At 45.2% G+C, this 18,104-nt stretch overlaps 1 protein-coding gene across 1 annotated transcript; it reads left to right on the top strand.

Moving 5' to 3' along the window:
- Positions 1–8,379: 8,379 nt before the first annotated feature.
- Positions 8,380–17,865, top strand: LOC130599124 (cytochrome P450 2J2-like). The gene is made up of 9 exons (XM_057409364.1): positions 8,380–8,586; positions 10,170–10,332; positions 11,111–11,251; positions 12,827–12,987; positions 13,787–13,963; positions 15,123–15,264; positions 15,415–15,602; positions 17,005–17,143; positions 17,596–17,865. The coding sequence occupies exons 1-9, from the start codon at positions 8,380–8,382 to the stop codon at positions 17,772–17,774; spliced, it is 1,497 nt and encodes a 498-aa protein (XP_057265347.1). The 3' UTR covers positions 17,775–17,865.
- Positions 17,866–18,104: the final 239 nt, after the last annotated feature.

Below are 18,104 nucleotides of genomic sequence, written 5' to 3'. Positions count from 1 at the left end.
CAGTTACCAAGCAATTTGGAAACATAAGGACCTTGTGATAAGGAGCAGATAAATTTAAAATGAATAATTAATTACCAATAAATAAACTGCCTGTAATCAGTAGAGACATCCACTGAAGATGGTCTTACAGCATCTCCTAAGGGTTCCCTTCACTTAAGAACCTTTAGTATTTTCTGAGTACTTACTACACAGAGAATAAGGTACCTGAGGCAGTCCCCAGACTGTGTTTGACCAATCTGGAAAACATTCTCAGGAATTACTAACCAGTATTTTGTTACAGTTAGATCAGAAGCTGGACTGGATTCATCTCTGTAATTGTCTGAGAGACCCAACCAAGCACCCTTCGAGAAGCTACCATTTCTGCTACACAGAGAGCACAGATTTGCCTCTCTCCAGGCCACCCAAAAAGTGATCTTTAATTTGTCATAATAATCCTTTATGCAAAGGAATCGAGAGCTTGGAAGACATCCAAAAATGTGTTAATCTACACTTTTTAAATTTCTCTTTTTCTGTAAGGAGGGGGGAACTAATAACAAGCTTGTAAATCATGTGGTTAAGCTTAAAGAAAAACGCTTTGGGAAAGTTTTCTAGCCTTCTGCAAGGCATTTTGGTTTTATTCCTTCTGTCTCCACAAGACTTTTGCCTTCTACTGTTTGCCAGCAGGAGGAAAATGGGGAAAATTCTACTGGTTCTGTCATCACAAGAGACAGTTGTGGTGTGGTTTTATTGTTGTCCTTCTCCTTCTGTTAGAATGAGACCAATTTAGCTAAAGACAAGGCATCTTCTTCTTCATTCCAGATGTGCTTTTTCCATATTCAACGAAGTTCAGCATTTGTTGCATATTCATGAGCCTTTGAAGACTGATGTGCTCCAGGTTTCAGGTAAAAGGGTTTGTGGAAAGCCTTTGGGGCAAAGGAGATCCTAGATCCTTGTTTCCATGCAGGAGGACTCATATCAAGCGCCGGCCTCCCAACCTAAAGGCAACATCTGCTTCTTTTAAAGGTTTATACTTAAAGAGAGCACCTGGCTAAGTGCATGAGCAGGGGGGAGAAGCCTTCTGCAGCAGCCCTTGCTCTTGGTCTTGGTGGTGGCTTTATTTTAGGGCGGTCTTTGGCCACTTGGAGCTAAGCAGCAGTGAGTGGTAAACTTACTTCCAAGGAAAACTGTTTGGACTGTGGGTTTTAGGCACAAGAGGACAGTCGTGCGTGTTTGATAACAAGCTCAAGGCTCTACCTTCCAGTTCAGCATAGTTTGATAGAAGGTTTGTCCATTACCGACCTATGCTGGTTTGGTTCCCTTTGTTCCCAGGAAAGAAAGGCTCTGTGTTAACAGCTAAATCCGCACACACACGCACACACACACACACACACACACACACACAAAGAGTTCCTTTTCATTAAACAAAAGCCTGCTAAGTAAGAACGTTTCTCCCTTTGGGTAATGATGCATCCCTCATGCTCATGGTATGAAATATTCCCTTAGTTCGCTTGCTCTGTTCCTTCTTACAGTTCAGTTTCCATACGCTGCTGCTCATGTGTGGTGCCAATGCTGTTGGTGATGAATTTCTTGCAGAGCTGACTTGAGGAATGTCTCTCTGAAGTAATCATTTTCTGTCTCCCCAGCATTTAGCTGAGTACATAGTCTCCAAGACCTTTCACCAAGCATCCATCAGCAATGAGTTCAAGCTAAGTAAGAGATTACCCTGTTCCAGAGGCTGAGCAAATCACATGCCTACGTTGTAACTAATTATTTCTGTTGGCTGATTGTTTTTTAATGCATCTGTTTTACAGGTAAACAGATTTATCTTCGGAAGGCAAAGGTAATAATGATGCTGGTTTTGTTCGTTGCCGTCCTTCAGAGACTGAAAGGCTGAATGCTGAAATAGGAGTAATTTTGCTGTAACTGGCAAATCCAATGGAGAAGCTGGGTGCAAGGAGCCCACCATGCAGACCACACATTCAGACAGCAGAAGAAGATCAGCCACGTGTGATATTTGATTCACCCTTATGATTCCAGGTGCAAATCTGAGCAGGGACATCTTGAAGACATCTCAGCAACTGCTCTGGCAACTGTGATGCTGTTTGTAGATTAGTTGTATCGCAGAAGCACACAACCCATGGATCAAGGAGGTCCAAAAAAACCACTGCTTGACCCAAAATGAAACACCAGAAGGGTGGATGGAAGCACAGGAGACAGAAAAGCACTGCTTATTGCTATAATTTAGCTGCAACCAGGGGACTGCAGGAATAGAATGGACCCTGAAAAGCTCTTTCAGGCTTACAAAATAAAGGGAAGAAATTCAGCAAGTTCAGATTCTTGGAGGGAGATGTCATATGTGCATTCTGCAAGACAAAGCCATGTGTAGGTAGTGCTGCTTGGTGATGTCCTCACCCACAGCACTCCTGCATGTTTTTGAACTTGTTTTTAAAGAAATCAGGGTCTTGAAAATAAAAAAGCTATGGCTGGAGATATTCAGGGTGCCAGTGACTGCCTTTGATTTAACATGGCCAACCTGGGACTTCTCTCTGGGCTGGGAGAAGCAGGAAAACCTTAACTTGCTGCTACCTGCCAGGCAGCAGACACCATGAAGGGGCTTCTTCTGCCCTCATCCCATGGCAGAGCATGGAAGACTGAAAAGGCCTGGATCAGAGTAAGTTCTACTGAACAGCATCTAAAACATCTGTGTGTTATCAGCAGTGTTCTCAGACTAAAGCCAAAATACAGCACTCTACTAGGAAGAAAATTAACTCTATCCTAGTCAAAATCAAGACACCTTCCTTCCCATCAGCTCTCAGCAAGACCAGAACATGTCTTCTCCTGCTGATTTCTGCTTGACATATTGATTGCAGCAGGGCATAATGGAGACAAGCCAGGCAGAAAGCCAGCCACCTTTGGGAATGATTAAAGAGCAAGCAGAAAAGGATAGACGTGAAGAAAAGGCTTCAGGGATACCTCATAGCAGCCTTCTAGTACCTGAAAGGGCACTATTAAGAAAGCTGGAGGGGGACTTTTTATAGGAGCAAGTAGTGAAAGACTGTAGATTTACATTAGATATTAGGAAGAAATCATTTACTGCAAGGGTGCTGAGGCACTGGCACAGGGTGCCCAGAGAAGCTGTGGCTGCCCCATCCCTGGCAGTGTTCAAGGCCAGGTTGGACACAGGGGCTTGGAGCAAGCTGCTCTAGTGGAAGGTGTCCCTGCCTGTGGCAGGGGCTGGAACTGGATGAGCTTTAAGGTCCCTTCCAACCCAAACCATTCTAGAATTCTATGATTCTAAAAACAGGCTGACATATAGGATACAGTGGATTTGAAGCAAATTATACCCCTTTCTCTACCTCACCCCAGTGCGGTGCCCAGGACAGCGCAGTAACATCTCTGCTCTAGCTCTGCCCAAAAGAATCATCATTTTGGACCCACATGTAAATGGGGAACAAAATCCCCAGAATATCCCTATTATGTGCATGGATTTGCAGACTGATTATTCAGAGTGTAGCCAAGGAAAGGTAAGGCTATGACCCATTGTTTTCCTGCGATCAATTGAATACTGTCATTTGCATTTAAAACGCTCCGAATTCACACTGTCAATATGCCAAACAGCTGCTCGGGCTTTTCAGCATTCCATGGTGACAATCACACTATCGTACATCATTGGCACCAGGATTTGCAATACTCTCAGTGTCAAAATTTTGTGGTTTTTTTTTTCCTTCTTTTCTTTTTTTTTTTTTTCCCTAAGGGAAAAAAAAAAAAATCTCCCCCCCCCTTTCAAAATACCCAAACCTGTGAAAAATCCACTTTTAAAATGATGGTGTTTGATGCTGCTAAGCAGGCCTTCACAGATGCCAGCATATCAAAATTCATCTCTTTTCTTCCTCTCCTACAATTAAAAGGTAGTTAAGAAAGAGGCTGTTCCTGATAGACCCACCTTCTGTTTTCTCCTTTGTATGCGTATTATTCATTAGCAGTCTAATAAGAGTTTCAAAATGCTCTGTGCCTCTGCCAGCAGAGCATATGTATGTAGACATGTGCTTGTGACAGATAAGTACATAAACAGCATATTGGCACCAGAAAGACATCTGTGCCTAGAAAAACGCTTGTGATATGTACATAAATGACATTTTAGCTCTAGTCAAGTCCTTGTGGCTTTGAGAGGAATATGTGACTGTACTCTTCTCTGTGAATACTGAAAAGGTGCATCTTCGGAGGGAAGAGTATTTTAGAGGTTTATGGAGAGCCGGAGGAAGAGCTGGGATGCGGGAAGCCGCCCCATGCGAACAGCCGGGGTTGCAGCCCCAGCTCTGCCAGGTTGCGGCAGACGGTGGCAGGGTCTTGCCAAAGGGATCGTAGGTGGTTGCCGCTGGCAGTGCCGCAGGCATGGCCCCCTCAGGGGAAGCACCCGGCACCCCCCAAAGCCTGATTCCATACGTCCGTATGGGGTCTGCCATGCGGGATGGCGCAGGGCTGGCAAAGACGATGCGGCTCCTGGCTGTGAAGGGAATGAAGTCTTGGCTCAAAGACCAAAAAGTCAGGGGTGAGGCAGGGTCTGGAGGCACAGGGAGTGCTTCCTGCAATGCTTTCTGCTACCTATATTGAATTATCTGGCTGACAAATCACCACAACTGTATTCTACAGCAGTGAAAAGACATTTTGGTCTGTTGTAGGAAGGTACCAAGCATCTCATCTTTGGGGATCCTTCCTGGATTGCACGATGGGATTCTTTGTAGGTCTACTTACACCATTTGTTTTAGGCTCATAATGCCTCAGTTTACCCATTCATGGTGACAGTTGCCTGTCTTATAAATTTAATTACTGCTGGAAATGTCATTGTGTCCAGGAAGCTAGGTCTATGGTACTCCAAGGAAAGCCTAGAGAATAGTTAGGTATAGTATGAGGTAGGAGAGAGAGAAGATGCAAAACTGGAGGCACTTTAGGATTTGCCACGCAGGCACAGCATTAAACATGGACTCGGCTTGGATTCAGAGTCAGAGTTTATCCCTGAGCTTCCATGGGCATACTTATGTCCTAGTTAAATCACCCCAAGTGAGGAACCTAAGTTTAAGGATGGGGTTCAACCATGTCATTCCTGAGCTTGCTCAGGGAAGTGTGGGTGCTCCAGTGTTCTCCATTTGTGTCTTTCTGCATGTACAAAGCTTCTGTAGATTTTATTTGATCCAGTAAAGCAAATCCTAAAAGGAAATTAGTGTCCAAAGCTGCCGTTACCTCCAGCTCCATTAGGACCCACCTGGGCTGGATCATGAAACAGCATCTAAACTTGCATGAAAGCCCTTTGTGATGTGGATGTAACACGCACATCAGGGTGGTCGCTGATGTTCACCAGCTTGCCTCTGCTAAGAATGGCACTACTCCTTTGGATCTGACATAAGAAGGAAAGAAGCAGCAAGGTACTCCTTGGTGTAAATCAGGATGGGTCCCTGGACTTGGCTGGAGCCTCTCTGTTGATGTGACCTGAGCACATGGCTCCCCAGCTGGGTGGGTGTCTCACACCTCCAACGTGGTGGATAGAACCACAGTGGTGGATGAGCTGTTACTTGCCTGAAAAAATAGTGTTTTGGGGGAAAATTGTCTCCAGTCATTCTCTTTTTGCATGTGATTTTTTCCTACATATGTTTCTAATCATTAAGAAATTCTGTAGCTTAAATAATGCTCTAAAAGCACGGTAACTGTTGGACTACATTCTGTTGTAACCTTATTGAATTTCACTTCTCTGGAAAAAATAATGGGATACTATATCTTGAAAAACAAATGGTAATTGCATTTTTAACAGAATGTTTCTCTTTGTGTTTCAAAACCTTCTGCACACAGTTAGACATCTAGCCAGGGAAGAAGGTACAAAGCATATGGGCCAATTTCTGTCTGTTGGCTGTTCAAGATGCCTTAATATTCAAGCAGTGATATGTGTGTGTCCATGCAATATGGCACAATTTATCTACACGGTAGCCATAAGCTCAGGTGAGGTGGTCAAAAAGTTGTGTACTGGGGTTAGATATTCAAGGAGGAATTGGGGAAGGTGGGTTTACATCCTGCTCCATATTACATGTGTGGGTGTCCATCCTTATATTAATTCACACTTTGGCTACTTGGACCACAGACAACCAATGTTCCTGTGTTCGTGGTGCTGGCCAGAGGCACAGGTTTATCTTCCAGTTGACCAGGATCTTACAGCTAAGGGTCTTGTTGAGACTGCAAAGCCAGGAGTTGTCCAACTGCTTTGTACTGCCCGTGCACAGCGGTGATATGACTTCCTCAGTGCTTTGGGAATTTGCACATCACCACATGCTGAGAACTGATTTGATTAAAGCCTGGGACCCAAAATAGCACCGTCACAACACAGTTTGGTAACACGCTGGTGTTATTGTCTACCGAGGTTAGGAGAGCCCCGGTAATACTGGAAAGCTCTTCCCTAATTTTTAGTAAGTGTGACGTGTTAAGAACTTTGTGAAGAGATGCATTTGGACATGTGAAGCTTCAAGGCAAAGTAATAGGCTTGAGGTTTCTGACTGACAAGACACATGTGAGTACATGCAAAATGTGCTCCTCCTGCTAAAAATAACATTTCTCCTGTCAACCACGATGCATCCACCCCCACAACACCACCCAGAAGAACACATTAACACCTTGGCTTTGCACGTAGCCCGATTCACAGCAGCCACAAGTGGTAGAGGGATCTGCACTCTGTGTGCATGCTGACAAATCATATGGCATAGCGAAGAACAGAGGAGTGAAACTGGGCTAGCAGAAGTTGACGCCTTATCATCACAGTCCCTTTGAGCATGCTGTAGGCTGACACCTCCACCAACCGAGTCATCTCCCTGATGCCAGGATGAAGAGCACGAGCCCACTATCCTGATTTAGCCTCTGGTAAGCAAGGCAAGGCTTGCCACACCAGGAAGGGTGGAATAGGTTTGTTGATGCAAATGTACTGTAACAGCACGGGGGCACCAGCTTGGGGACAGCAAAGCATGTCCAACCACTGCTGCTCACAGCTGTGCTATGGTGACATGTAAATACTCTTTATAGACCACTGATGTGAGATGTTTCTCCCATTAATGCCCCCCATTTGGTGCCTAATACCATCCAGAAACTTGTAAATAATATTGCAGACCAGGAAGTGTTGGGTTGCACATAGGTATTACACTTAAAAAGGACTCCTGCAATAACTAAGGTGCAGGTCTGTCATACAGCCTGTGTGTGCTTCTGCTGGCACTGCCGTCACCAAGGCAATGAAAGACATGGACAGCAAAGCTCTTGAAAGTGGTGAAACACTCCACTTGAAATAATTTCAGAATTATTATTTCCTAAGAAATAATATTTTTTTCCCTGCAAAATAAAAGCTTTCTGCTAAAACGTTAAGGACAATGAAAATTTACCATTATTTTGAACTTCTCATCGTAACTTCTAGGCAAATAATTTAAAAAATCATTAGTGACCGTTTCGCTTCAGTATAAATTTTGGCTGTTTGCACAGTGGATCTCTTAAAAGGGGTGGAAACAAGTTGTAGCTAAAATGTTGGCCAGTGATGTGAGGTCAATTCTTGGTCAGGGGGGTCACTGTGGGTCTACTGCAGCCTTTCCCTGGGACAACACATAGCTTTATTCAAAGGAGATTGTCAGGAAACCCAGGAGATTTAAATGCATAAATTCCAATCATCTCTTCTTTAGCTGGCAAGCGCATGAGCCTACATTCTCACTCTTGAAATTAAGCTCCTTTAACTCTCATTTAAGTGGTTAGGCAGAGCCCTGGGCTCTCGCAGTGCTTCCCTTGCCTGAACTTCCTCTGATGGCTCTGGCAAAGCCAGCCAGGCTTTGAAGGATGCTGAAGGCACCCAGTCCTTTGCAGATGGTGTTTAGCACTTAACAGGATCAGCCCCTTAGTGGCTTGTATGGTGCCCATCACCTCAGATGCCTTACTGGTTTTTATATTATGCAACGCCCACCATATGTAATTAGGCAAGTAAGCTGCTTTCTCCTAACCTCAACTGTTTGTAAATGCCTATAATCCCAGCGAGGTGTCTGTATAAAGGAGCTCCATGTTAGGGGCAGAAGGGAGCAATATTCTTCCATAAGAAAATTAGGGAGTTGTTGACAGACATGTAAAGCTAAAGGTTTGCAGGATTGCTTTTGTTCAGCCAAATGTTTGGAGGTTTTGGGGTTGGTTTCGGAGATCCCAGTGTTTAAACGTAGCTATTCAGTAGGTGATCTGGCAGTAGCTGGACATAAGAAAGCAGCTTGCCCATGGCAAGTCCTGTCCCCAGTATGTTATCAGTATCTTAGCTTGTTTTGCTTTCTTTCCAGTCCTTTCTTACTCCTGTTCTAGCAAAAGTAACCCCAGCACCAAACACCTTCCTGGAGTTCATCAGCCAAGATGGAGCTTCAGTTTTGGCCTGGTTTGGTTTCCCTCTTGGAAAAGCTGAATATTTGGATGCTTTTGGTGGTTCTGGTCACCTTTCTTTTGATTATTGACCTTGTGAAAAAGAGACGACCCAGGAATTTCCCTCCAGGGCCACAGCTCTTTCCTCTTGTTGGAACCATTGTGGACCTTAGGCAGCCCCTCCATCTTGTGCTGCTGAAGGTAAGAGTTCCATGAACATTTCTCCTACTAACAGTATTTTACCTCTTCAGTGACTTTTGTCACTAAACCTGTGATGCAAGGGCAGCCTCTGAAGAACTAGCTATGTAGTAGCCATATATGATAGGCACCCTTCTTAATTTTATTTCTTATTATCATGTCCTCTTCCATGGGAGTAGGAAGGTCCAATGGGAAAGAAACACATCATGGAGGAAGACTTACATCTTCCTCCTCTTTTTTCCCATCTGACCATCACTGTTTTCTGCTGGAGCCCAGGAAGGGTTTGGAGGGGCCGGGCCAGTCTGGGGGATTGTTGGCAAGTGCTGAGTGAGAAATGAACTGTTCGGACTGTAAAGATCACCTCTGGAAATTGTCTTGTCATTGTCCTTGCTCAGAGGCCAACGATTCACCCCATTAAATCTGAATGAAACCTTTAAGACCCTGAGTTGACCATTCCTGTTGCAGAAAGAGGCGGTGACTGCAAGAGTGGGAGGTGAAGTTCTGACTTGCTGGTTGCAAATATCCTTTCCAGTGACTTTTACTTAGCAAGCCGACACCAGCCTATTTAACAGGGCACTAGCACAGTTGTCTCCCTGGGAGGGGACCCTTTGGGAAGGCTGAGGCAGCCTGCTCAGGATATTTTGTCACATATACACACAATCATTACTAAAAAAAATAATCTCACACAATGCCTGAGACACCCATTTGGTCCCAGACTGGTTTCATGAGTCCCCACAGCAGTTCAGGGTGACCGTGGGCTTCTTTTCATGTAACTCATACTAAAAAGACAATGGCCTGAGCTCCGTGGCAGAGTGAGACCTGAGAGATGATATGGTCACCTTTTGCTCTTATACATCAGGGAGTGGAAGGCTGCAGAGGAGACGCTATTGCTAGCAAAGGCCATGCAAGGAAAATGGCTATAATTTGACCATAAATTCATTCAGGCTTAAAATTAGAAGTAGATTTCTAGCCATCAGCAGTTGAACCCACTTTTCTAAATGGGACAGCTGAAGCAAGAAACCACACTGTTTTAGACACAATGTTGATGAGAGGGATCATTTGTTTTGCCTTGCCCTCTGCAGCAAGAGTCTGGGCATGGTGACCTCTCATACCCTTGTATACAAAAACATAAGCAAACCACCTCTCCCACACTACAGCTCTCTAGCACTTTTTATGCCATCTCCAGATTGGATATAAGGAGGAAATTCTTTCCTGTGAGGGTGGTGAGGCACTGGAATGGGTTGCCCAGGGAGGTTGTGAATGCTCCATCCCTGGCAGTGTTCAAGACCAGGTTGGACGAGGCCTTGGGTGATATGGTTTAGTGTGAGGTGTCCCTGCCCATGGCAGAGGGGTTGCAACTGGATGATCTTAAGGTCCTTTCCAACCCTAATTATTCTATGATTCTATGATTCATGGAATAGTTTAGACCGGATGGGACCTACAACTTGGGTTTGGGATTTTCATAAGTCCCTTTGCTTCAAACAGGGCTAAATTCAAAGTTAGGTGCTAGTGCTTGAGGTCTTGCCCAGGTGAGTTTTGCGAATCTCACCCTTCTTGCTCTCAGAGGCTGATGATCTCTCTTTCAGCTTACTGCTCGGTATGGGAACATCTTCAGCGTGCAGTTTGGAAGCCTGACGTTTGTGGTAGTCAACGGGTACCAGATGGTGAGAGAAGCTTTTGTCCACCAGGCTGAAATATTTACAGATCGGCCAAATATTCCACTCCTCCAAGAAATATTCAGAGGCTTTGGTAAGCTAGGATTTTGGTACAAATGTTTCATCCACTTGCAGCGGTAACAATTAGAGTGAAACAACCAGGCTGAACTAGAATCTTGCTAACTGCACCCATAAAAGCTTGCACAGAGGAGGGCAGTAACTGAATTCAGTCTCATAATCACATAGGTGCACATTTTAATCTCTCTAAGAATGACAAGGATGGGATCAAAGTCAGCTCTTGATGAAAGAAGAGAAACAAATGCAAGCTGCCCAGGGATCGATACACGTGAAGAGTTTTCCCCTTGGTTTTAATTTCTCCTTTACTTTTTCTCCATCAGTTGCATATAGCTCCAGAGACAGGGTATGGTGCTCCTGCTTGCAGCTCTGCCAACAGCGTGATAGTACTCATAGTATTTTGGCTTACACTTTTTTTTCCCACACAAAGTGACAAAGTAGCAGATTAAAGCAAATCCATAAAACTAGATCTTTAGCATAAGCCAATTACTCCTGAATTTTAATTCCCAGGGAAAGCTATAGTTTTTCCATGTCTGGGAGGGTTTGTTTGCTTTGGTTTGGGGTTCTTATTCAAGGTGAAAGGCCATTTCTGAATCTTCTTATTCATATGCTTCATCCCTGGAAGTGTTCAAGGCCAGGTTGAACGGGGTTTGGAGCAACCTGCTCTAGTGGAAGGTGTCCCTGCCCGTGGCAGGGGTCTGGAACTGAATGTTCTTAAGGTCTTTTCCAACCCAAACCATTCTATGATTCTATATGAACCACAGCAAGACTAGTTTGCTTGGTTTTACTGCCTACAGGGCTCATATCATCAAATGGGCATATTTGGAGGCAACAGAGAAAGTTTACTCTAGCAACACTGAAAAGCCTTGCTGTAAGTTTTGAGGAGAAAGTGCAAGAGGAGAGCCGGTACCTTGTGGAGACGATTGAGGAGGAGAAAGGTAGGTGGTTAAGGTACAGCACCATGCTAAGGTAAAGCTTCCAGCTCAGTGAACAATGAATAGTAAAACTCTCACTCCGATGCAGCTCCTAACATGCAAAACATTTCTCAGCTCAAATCTTACATTTCCAGACTGTGCCTTTTAGCACTTATTTAGACCTCAAAGCCTAATATTTTAGTTCCTCCTTATTAATATTAGGCAAACACATATTAGGTACCTATTAGACCTTGCATGTTTATACGACTAAGAAAGCCTTTCCTGTGTTCTGCGAAGGAATAAATGCAGCTGTCCTGCTGTCAGGCACATATGCTTGGAAGCTCAGTTAACCTCTGCTTGTCCTTGGTTTTGCAAAGTATTTTAAAACTTGTTTAGTCAGGCTTTCCTTTTGTATCATGCACAGATGAAGCGTGTGCATTGCTCTTTTATGGCCCAGCTTTTAAGAACTGCCAGAGCGATATTAGTAAGAATAATTTGTATGTTGGTACATGGGTGATGTTGCACTTCAGCTTTAAATAGAAGCAGATGGGGTTTAGCTAATTCTATGGAGCTATATATAGTAAACAAGAAAGATCTAAATAGGAATTGTGAAATTATATACTGAACTTGCTCCATTTTAATTGCTGTTGCACTGAACAGGCCAAATACTTCATGTTGCCAATTGATTATAGTCCTTTATAGTCCTAATCAATAAACTAATTAAGCTGCTGGTTTGGGCCTTTCTTCCATTAGTAATGACAAATAGCGATCATGTCCATCACTCTAATATCTGAGCACCAGCCCACTTTAATTATTTTCTTGAAGAGTGGGGCTATCAGCAGTCCTGCGCCTTGCATTTCAAAGCGATGCTCCCCAGCATACCCACAGCAGCTCAGGATTCTTTACTCATTCTAGAATCTCATATCATGGCAAGTAGCTCTCCAGGCTGCCTAAATGTGCCCTAGGAGATGATAGCTCTTCCACAGAATGAGATGTGACAAACATCACAGTACAGTTTGCTCTCATAGGAGCTGATATGCATCACAACGTAGGTGGGCCATGTGAGCCATTGGTGGATTTTAGAGGTGGGTGCAGAGACTTACAGTCCTCTCCTTCTTCCCTCTCTCCTCCATCTCACTTCATTTCTCTGTGGTGGACAGTGTAATGGCTGTTTTACAGTGTGGCTACTCACGAGCTCCCTGCCTTGCATTAAGCTTCCAGGGACTCTCTCCTGGTGTTTAAAATTGGCACTGAAAACACATTAGAGCAGGCAAACCCAGCAGCCGTAGCATGGCACGCTCCTGGTTGTTTTCCCTGGAAAACAGTTCAAACCCTGCTTCAGCAGCCCTGTCCTAACATCAGTGTGTGCCAGCAGCCTGGGCTGGAGAAAGGAGGGGATGTCCTCGGAGAAATGATGTCGTGGTTCACAGTGCCCAGCCTCCAGCAGGATGGAGGTGGTGGGGATGGTGGGGATACCATGGATGAGAAGTGGATGAGGTCTCATCGCATCTTCACAACCATTGATCTGGTAGAGAATGTGGTTTTGCCTGAGACTTTAAAGAAAAAAGATAAATCTGCCTTTCATTTCGTTTGCTCCAGGCCAGCCATTTGACCCTCATTATAAAATTAATAGTGCTGTTTCGAACATCATCTGTTCCATAACTTTTGGGAACCGCTTCGACTACCATGACAACCGTTTCCAGGAATTGCTGCACTCGCTGGCTGAAACGCTTCTGCTCATCGGAAGTTTCTGGGGCCAGGTAAGGCCAATTGGATGCCTTTCTAGCTTCAGCTGCATGTGAGTTCTCAGAAACCAGAGTTTCTAAGTCACTGACGTAATCTGCTGTTCCCTGTACAAAAAAAAGTCATGTTATAAGGGAAATGACCATGAGTATTTTTTCACATTAGACTGGGTTTATACCCAAAACTCATCAGGAAACTAATGAACCAAGATAAATTATTGAGGCACATGGAAATAAAACACTACAGGATTGTGAAACCAATCTTATACCTGACATAACCAAAAAACAATGGGAAAACCTTTAAAATACCTGTTTCTATAAAAAGAAGGGCCAATAAATAGCACTCTCTGTGAAGATTCCCACCTTTTCCACCACCTCTTTCCCAACCAATTTCTTACATAACTTTTATTCATGACAAAACTGCCTGAGAGTCCAGGTTTACAACCAAAACAGGTGGATTTGGGGACATAGCTTCTGCATGGCCACACATCATAGGTCAAGTCTTACCTCTGCCCCTTTGTGGACCCCAGTACTAAGGGGCTTTTCTGCATTCACACTGATTTCTGACTCCAGCGGCCACCTCACATCAAGCGACAACTTTGGCCACCCAAGAGAACTTTATCAGCAGAAAACAGTGGGGTGATTCTTATCTTGTTTGTATTTGTTTGCATCTGTGTAACTAAATTGACCTTTGTAGCAAAACTGGTGTTTTTCTGGTAGCAAGCAGAGCTAATAAATTGTACTATCATTCCAACTATGATACCTGCTCTTTTTTAACCCAAGAAATACTCTTTCGTTCTCTTTGATTTCTCACCAGCTGTACAATGCTTTCCCCTTCATCATGAGATGGCTGCCAGGACCCTTTAGGAAAATCTTCAAGCACTGGGAGAAACTTGAGTGCTTTGTAAAAGGAGTGATCGCAAAGCACAAGGAGGATTTGGACCAGTCCGAGGCAAGAGATTATATTGACTGTTACCTGAAGGAAATCGAAAAGGTGAGAGGAAAACACTTAGAAGGTAAGAGGGAAATGCTTAGAAGGTAAGACAAAAATACTTAAAGCTTAACCCATAAAATGAGCAGAGAAGCTTCAAGGCTGCTTTGTCAGAGGAGCTCTTGCCTCCTGTGTTGCCTTCTCCTCCCTACTTCTTCCACGCCAAACTTTTTAGCAACAGCAGGAGACTGATCACTTTGAAAGCACAGATTTTTTTTCATTTGGAAGTATTTACACTTTGCCTTCTTCCATTTTTCATTCTGCCACACGGCGTAGGAGGGCTCTCAGGGAACGTGTTCGTGTTTCTAGGAGAGCTCACAGGCCTGTGTTTGCTATTGTGAAACTTCACATTTGAAAACTCTACCTGCTTTCAAGACTCACTGTACAGCAACCAGTGTGTCTTTCAGAGCAGTCTGTAGGGCTCGAAATTCAATGGAAATAAGGAGTGGAAATCTCCAAGTCTGGGTTTGTCCTGGGTTAATCTGTAACGTTATTTTTCTTTCTAGTAGCTGTGTTTTGGCTTTAGTCTGAGAACAATGCTGATAACACCGATGTTTTAGTTGTTGCTAAGTAATGCTTACTCTGATCAAGGACTGTTCTGTCTCTCATGCTCTGCCAGTGAGGAGGGGCACAAGAAGCTGGGAGGAAGCAAACACAGGACAACTGACCCAAACTAGCCAAAGGGATGTTCCATACCACAGCACCTCATGTCCAGTACAGAAATGGGGGGGAGTTAAGAGGAAGGGACTGATTGCTACTCAGGTCAAGCTGGGTATTGGTCAGCAGGTGGTGAACAATTGTGCATCACTTGTGTTTTCTGAGCTTTCATTTCTTCTCTTGTTTCCTTTTATTATCATTATTATTATTATTGGTGTTTGTGGTATATTTTACTTTGTTTTAGTTATTAAATTGTTCTTATCTCAATCCGTGGGGTTTACATTCTTCCGACTGTCCTGCCCATCCTGCCCTGGGGGAGAAAGGGAAGGGGAGAAGTGAGCAAACAGCTGCACGGTGATGACTTACCAGATGGGTCAACCACAGCAGGGTTGGTGGGTAATAAACTGGAAGCAGGATTTGAGTTACATACAGGTGGTTTGAGGTTGGGTTTTTGAGACCATCCTCTCCTTAATAAGAGTTCTCATTGTTATGTTTTTTCCCCAAGTCTAAGGGTGACACCGGCTCATATTTCCATGAGGAAAACCTGCTGTGCTCCACCCTGGACCTCTTCTTAACCGGGACTGAGACAACGGCAACCGCCATCCGCTGGGCTCTGCTCTACATGGCCACGTACCCCCACATTCAGGGTAGGGCTGTGGATGGGTCCTTCGTTTGGTCCAAAACTAGATAAGTGAAACTCAGAGTTATTTCCAGCTCTGCCACATGCTGGACGTGCCTGTGCCCCAGGCTTCTTATTGGAAACCTTTAGAACACAGATATTGCTTTGCTTTCCTTAGAGAAAGTGCAACTTGAAATCGACATGGTGATCGGCCAATCCCGCCAACCCACGATGGCTGACAAGGAGAACATGCCCTACACCAGCGCGGTGCTGAGTGAGGTCCTGAGGATGAGCAACGTGGTACCCCTGGGGGTGCCCAGGATGTCCACCAGTGACACCACCCTGGCTGGCTTTCACCTGCCCAAAGTACGTGGAGGCCACCAGCCTTCCCCTCATCCCACCACAGCAGGGTCTTCATGGCTCAGTTCCCAGATCTCACCTGGAAGGGAGCCAACCCACAGGATCTTATGGAAATATCACACTTATATAGAAAATACAAGCTCTTATCTGAAGACAGGCTCAGAAAGCTGGGGCTGTTCAGCCTGGAGAAGAGAAGCTGCATCCAGACCTCAGAGCTGCTTCCAGTATGGGAAGGGGGCCTACAAGGATGCTGGAGAGGGACCCTTCACCTGGGACTGTAGTGACAGGACAAGGCATAATAGGTTCAAACTTAAATAGGGGAGATTTAGGTTAGATATTCGGAAGAAATTCTTTATCATGAGGGTGGTGAGGCGCTGGCACAGGCTGCCCAAGGAAGCTATGGCTGTGGCAGTGCTCAAGGCCAGGCTGGACACAGGGGCTTAGAGCAACCTGCCCTCGTGGAAGGTGTCTCTGCCCTGGCAGGGGGTTGGAACGAATGAACTTTGAGGTCCTTTCCAGCCCTAATTCTGTGAGCCCATGATGAATGCTGCATGGCTGTTATGGGTCACACATCCTTATGGAGAATTGTGAGATATTGTGGTGTTGGCATGGAGGTGTCCCTGCCCATGGCAGCGGGGTTGGAACTTGATGATTTTCAGGTCCTTTCCAACCCTAACTATTCTATGATTCTATAGTCATAGATTTCAAATGTAAAAGGTTTATGCCTTAAATTTTACAAAAGATGCCCTCCACACGTCATCAAAATAGAGGGCCAAAAGACACATGAAAGCAATTCATGTTTGTTAATTTCACAGAGTACTAAAAATCATCTATTAACAGTATCACTTGATAAAAGCCAGGTAATGGTATTGATGAGTACACACTGTTCTGTAACTGTGAAAGCAAAGATAAGATTTAGATATAACTGTTCTCTTCCGTGTATATGACTGGTTGCATCAAAGAAAATTAAAAGTAATAAATCTGTTCATTTTGCTCCACACTTACTAGAATATCTCTTTTTCTGATGGAAGATGTGGAGATTAACCAGATGAGGTTTAGAATAAAAGAACAAGAAAGCAGATCGATTGAAAATTAGCTGGTTAAATTGTTCCAAATTCCAATGGGAACACGGTGTCACCAATTTGAAGCTGGTTTATATCAACATCCCCAGTTACAGCAGCACGAGGCAAGGATCAACACTCTGGTGACACATAGAGGCGCACAGAAGTGAACAATCCTGTAGGCTTTCACCCTCGTTTAATTACACAGCTCAGGAAAAAAACACGTTTTGGCCTTTAAAAAAGATGTAGTTGGTATTGTATGTGGAATGGAGCTAATAATAAACTAGTCTGACAACACGTCGGCTGCTCTCTGTCATGTAATCGCCTGATTTCTCCACCTCTCACAGGGCACCACCGTGATGACCAGCCTGACTTCGATAATGTTCGACAAAAACGTGTGGGAGACTCCAGACACCTTTAATCCTGAACATTTCCTGGATAACGGCCAGTACAGGAGGCGGGAGGCTTTTCTGCCCTTCTCTGCAGGTAGGATGATGGATGGGGAGGTGGTTTTTCCTGTTGCAATGCTTTTTCCACCCCCTCAAGACACCTCCTCCAGAGTAGGGGGCACTGCTCCTTGTCCAGCTTCCAGCCCATCCCCGCAGTGAAAATCCCGAGTCACAGCTCACACTGCCTGCTCGGAGCGGGAGGGGAATCAATTTGGTGTTGCGGGCTGATAAAACAAGGCTTTTTCCTCTTGCGCAAGCTGCGGGGAGGTTGTTTTCTTGCGCTGCGTTCCCCCTCTCGGTCTCTCCGAGCTCGGCAGTAAACTTGCGGGGAGGGTTTCTGCAAGGATGTGTGGGTGAACATTGCCACCTAACCTTTCGAGGAAGAAAAGCTCCCGCAGCCTGCGCAAAGCAGCGCATGCGAGAGGCGCCCGAGAGGTGCTTGGAGCTCGCTCGAGACTCAGTGGGGGGTTATTCCGGCTCCTTTTCCAGGTAAGCGGGCTTGTCCCGGGGAGCAGCTCGCCAGGACCGAGCTCTTCATCTTCTTCACAGCCCTCCTGCAGAAGTTCACCTTCCAGGCGCCAGAGGCTGCCATGCTGACCTTCGCCTTCACACTCAGCCTCACACGCTGCCCCAAGCCCTTCCAGATCTGTGCACTGCCGCGTGATTGAGGCCAGCCTGGGGCTGCCCCGACCCTCCCTGCTTCCCAAAGTGTCGCTATCAGCCCCATAGATTTGGGGCTGGAATGATGGGCCACGGATATCAAGCGCACACTAATATGTGGGTGGCGGTGGGCAGGACAGGAGGGACACATAGAATTTAGGCTGGAAGGGATCTTCAAAGGTCATCTAGTCCAACCCCCCTGCAATGAGCAAGGACATCAGCTACATCAGGTTGCCCAGAACCACGTCCAGCCTGGCCTCCAGTGTCTCCAGGGATGTGCATCTACACATCCTGCACACTGCAATGAGGACAACCCTTGCGGCTCTTCCCTCTGTCAG

This window comes from Pezoporus wallicus, unplaced genomic scaffold, assembly GCF_028554395.1.
Source record: "Pezoporus wallicus isolate ANWC-B61680 ecotype Strahan unplaced genomic scaffold, APGP_CSIRO_Pwel_v1 contig_8108, whole genome shotgun sequence".
Classification (NCBI taxonomy): Eukaryota; Metazoa; Chordata; class Aves; order Psittaciformes; family Psittacidae; genus Pezoporus; species Pezoporus wallicus.
The sequence above is the reverse complement of the archived record's forward strand: the minus strand, read 5'-3'. Positions and strand labels throughout refer to the sequence as shown.

Bases quoted from the DNA above. Each gene is read 5' to 3' on its own strand.
- LOC130599124 (XM_057409364.1), top strand. From the start codon at position 8,380: ATGGAGCTTCAGTTTTGGCCTGGTTTGGTTTCCCTCTTGGAAAAGCTG. The intron at 8,587-10,169 runs GTAAGAGTTCCA...TCTCTCTTTCAG, and splicing joins TCCATCTTGTGCTGCTGAAG to CTTACTGCTCGGTATGGGAA. The intron at 10,333-11,110 runs GTAAGCTAGGAT...TACTGCCTACAG, and splicing joins AGAAATATTCAGAGGCTTTG to GGCTCATATCATCAAATGGG.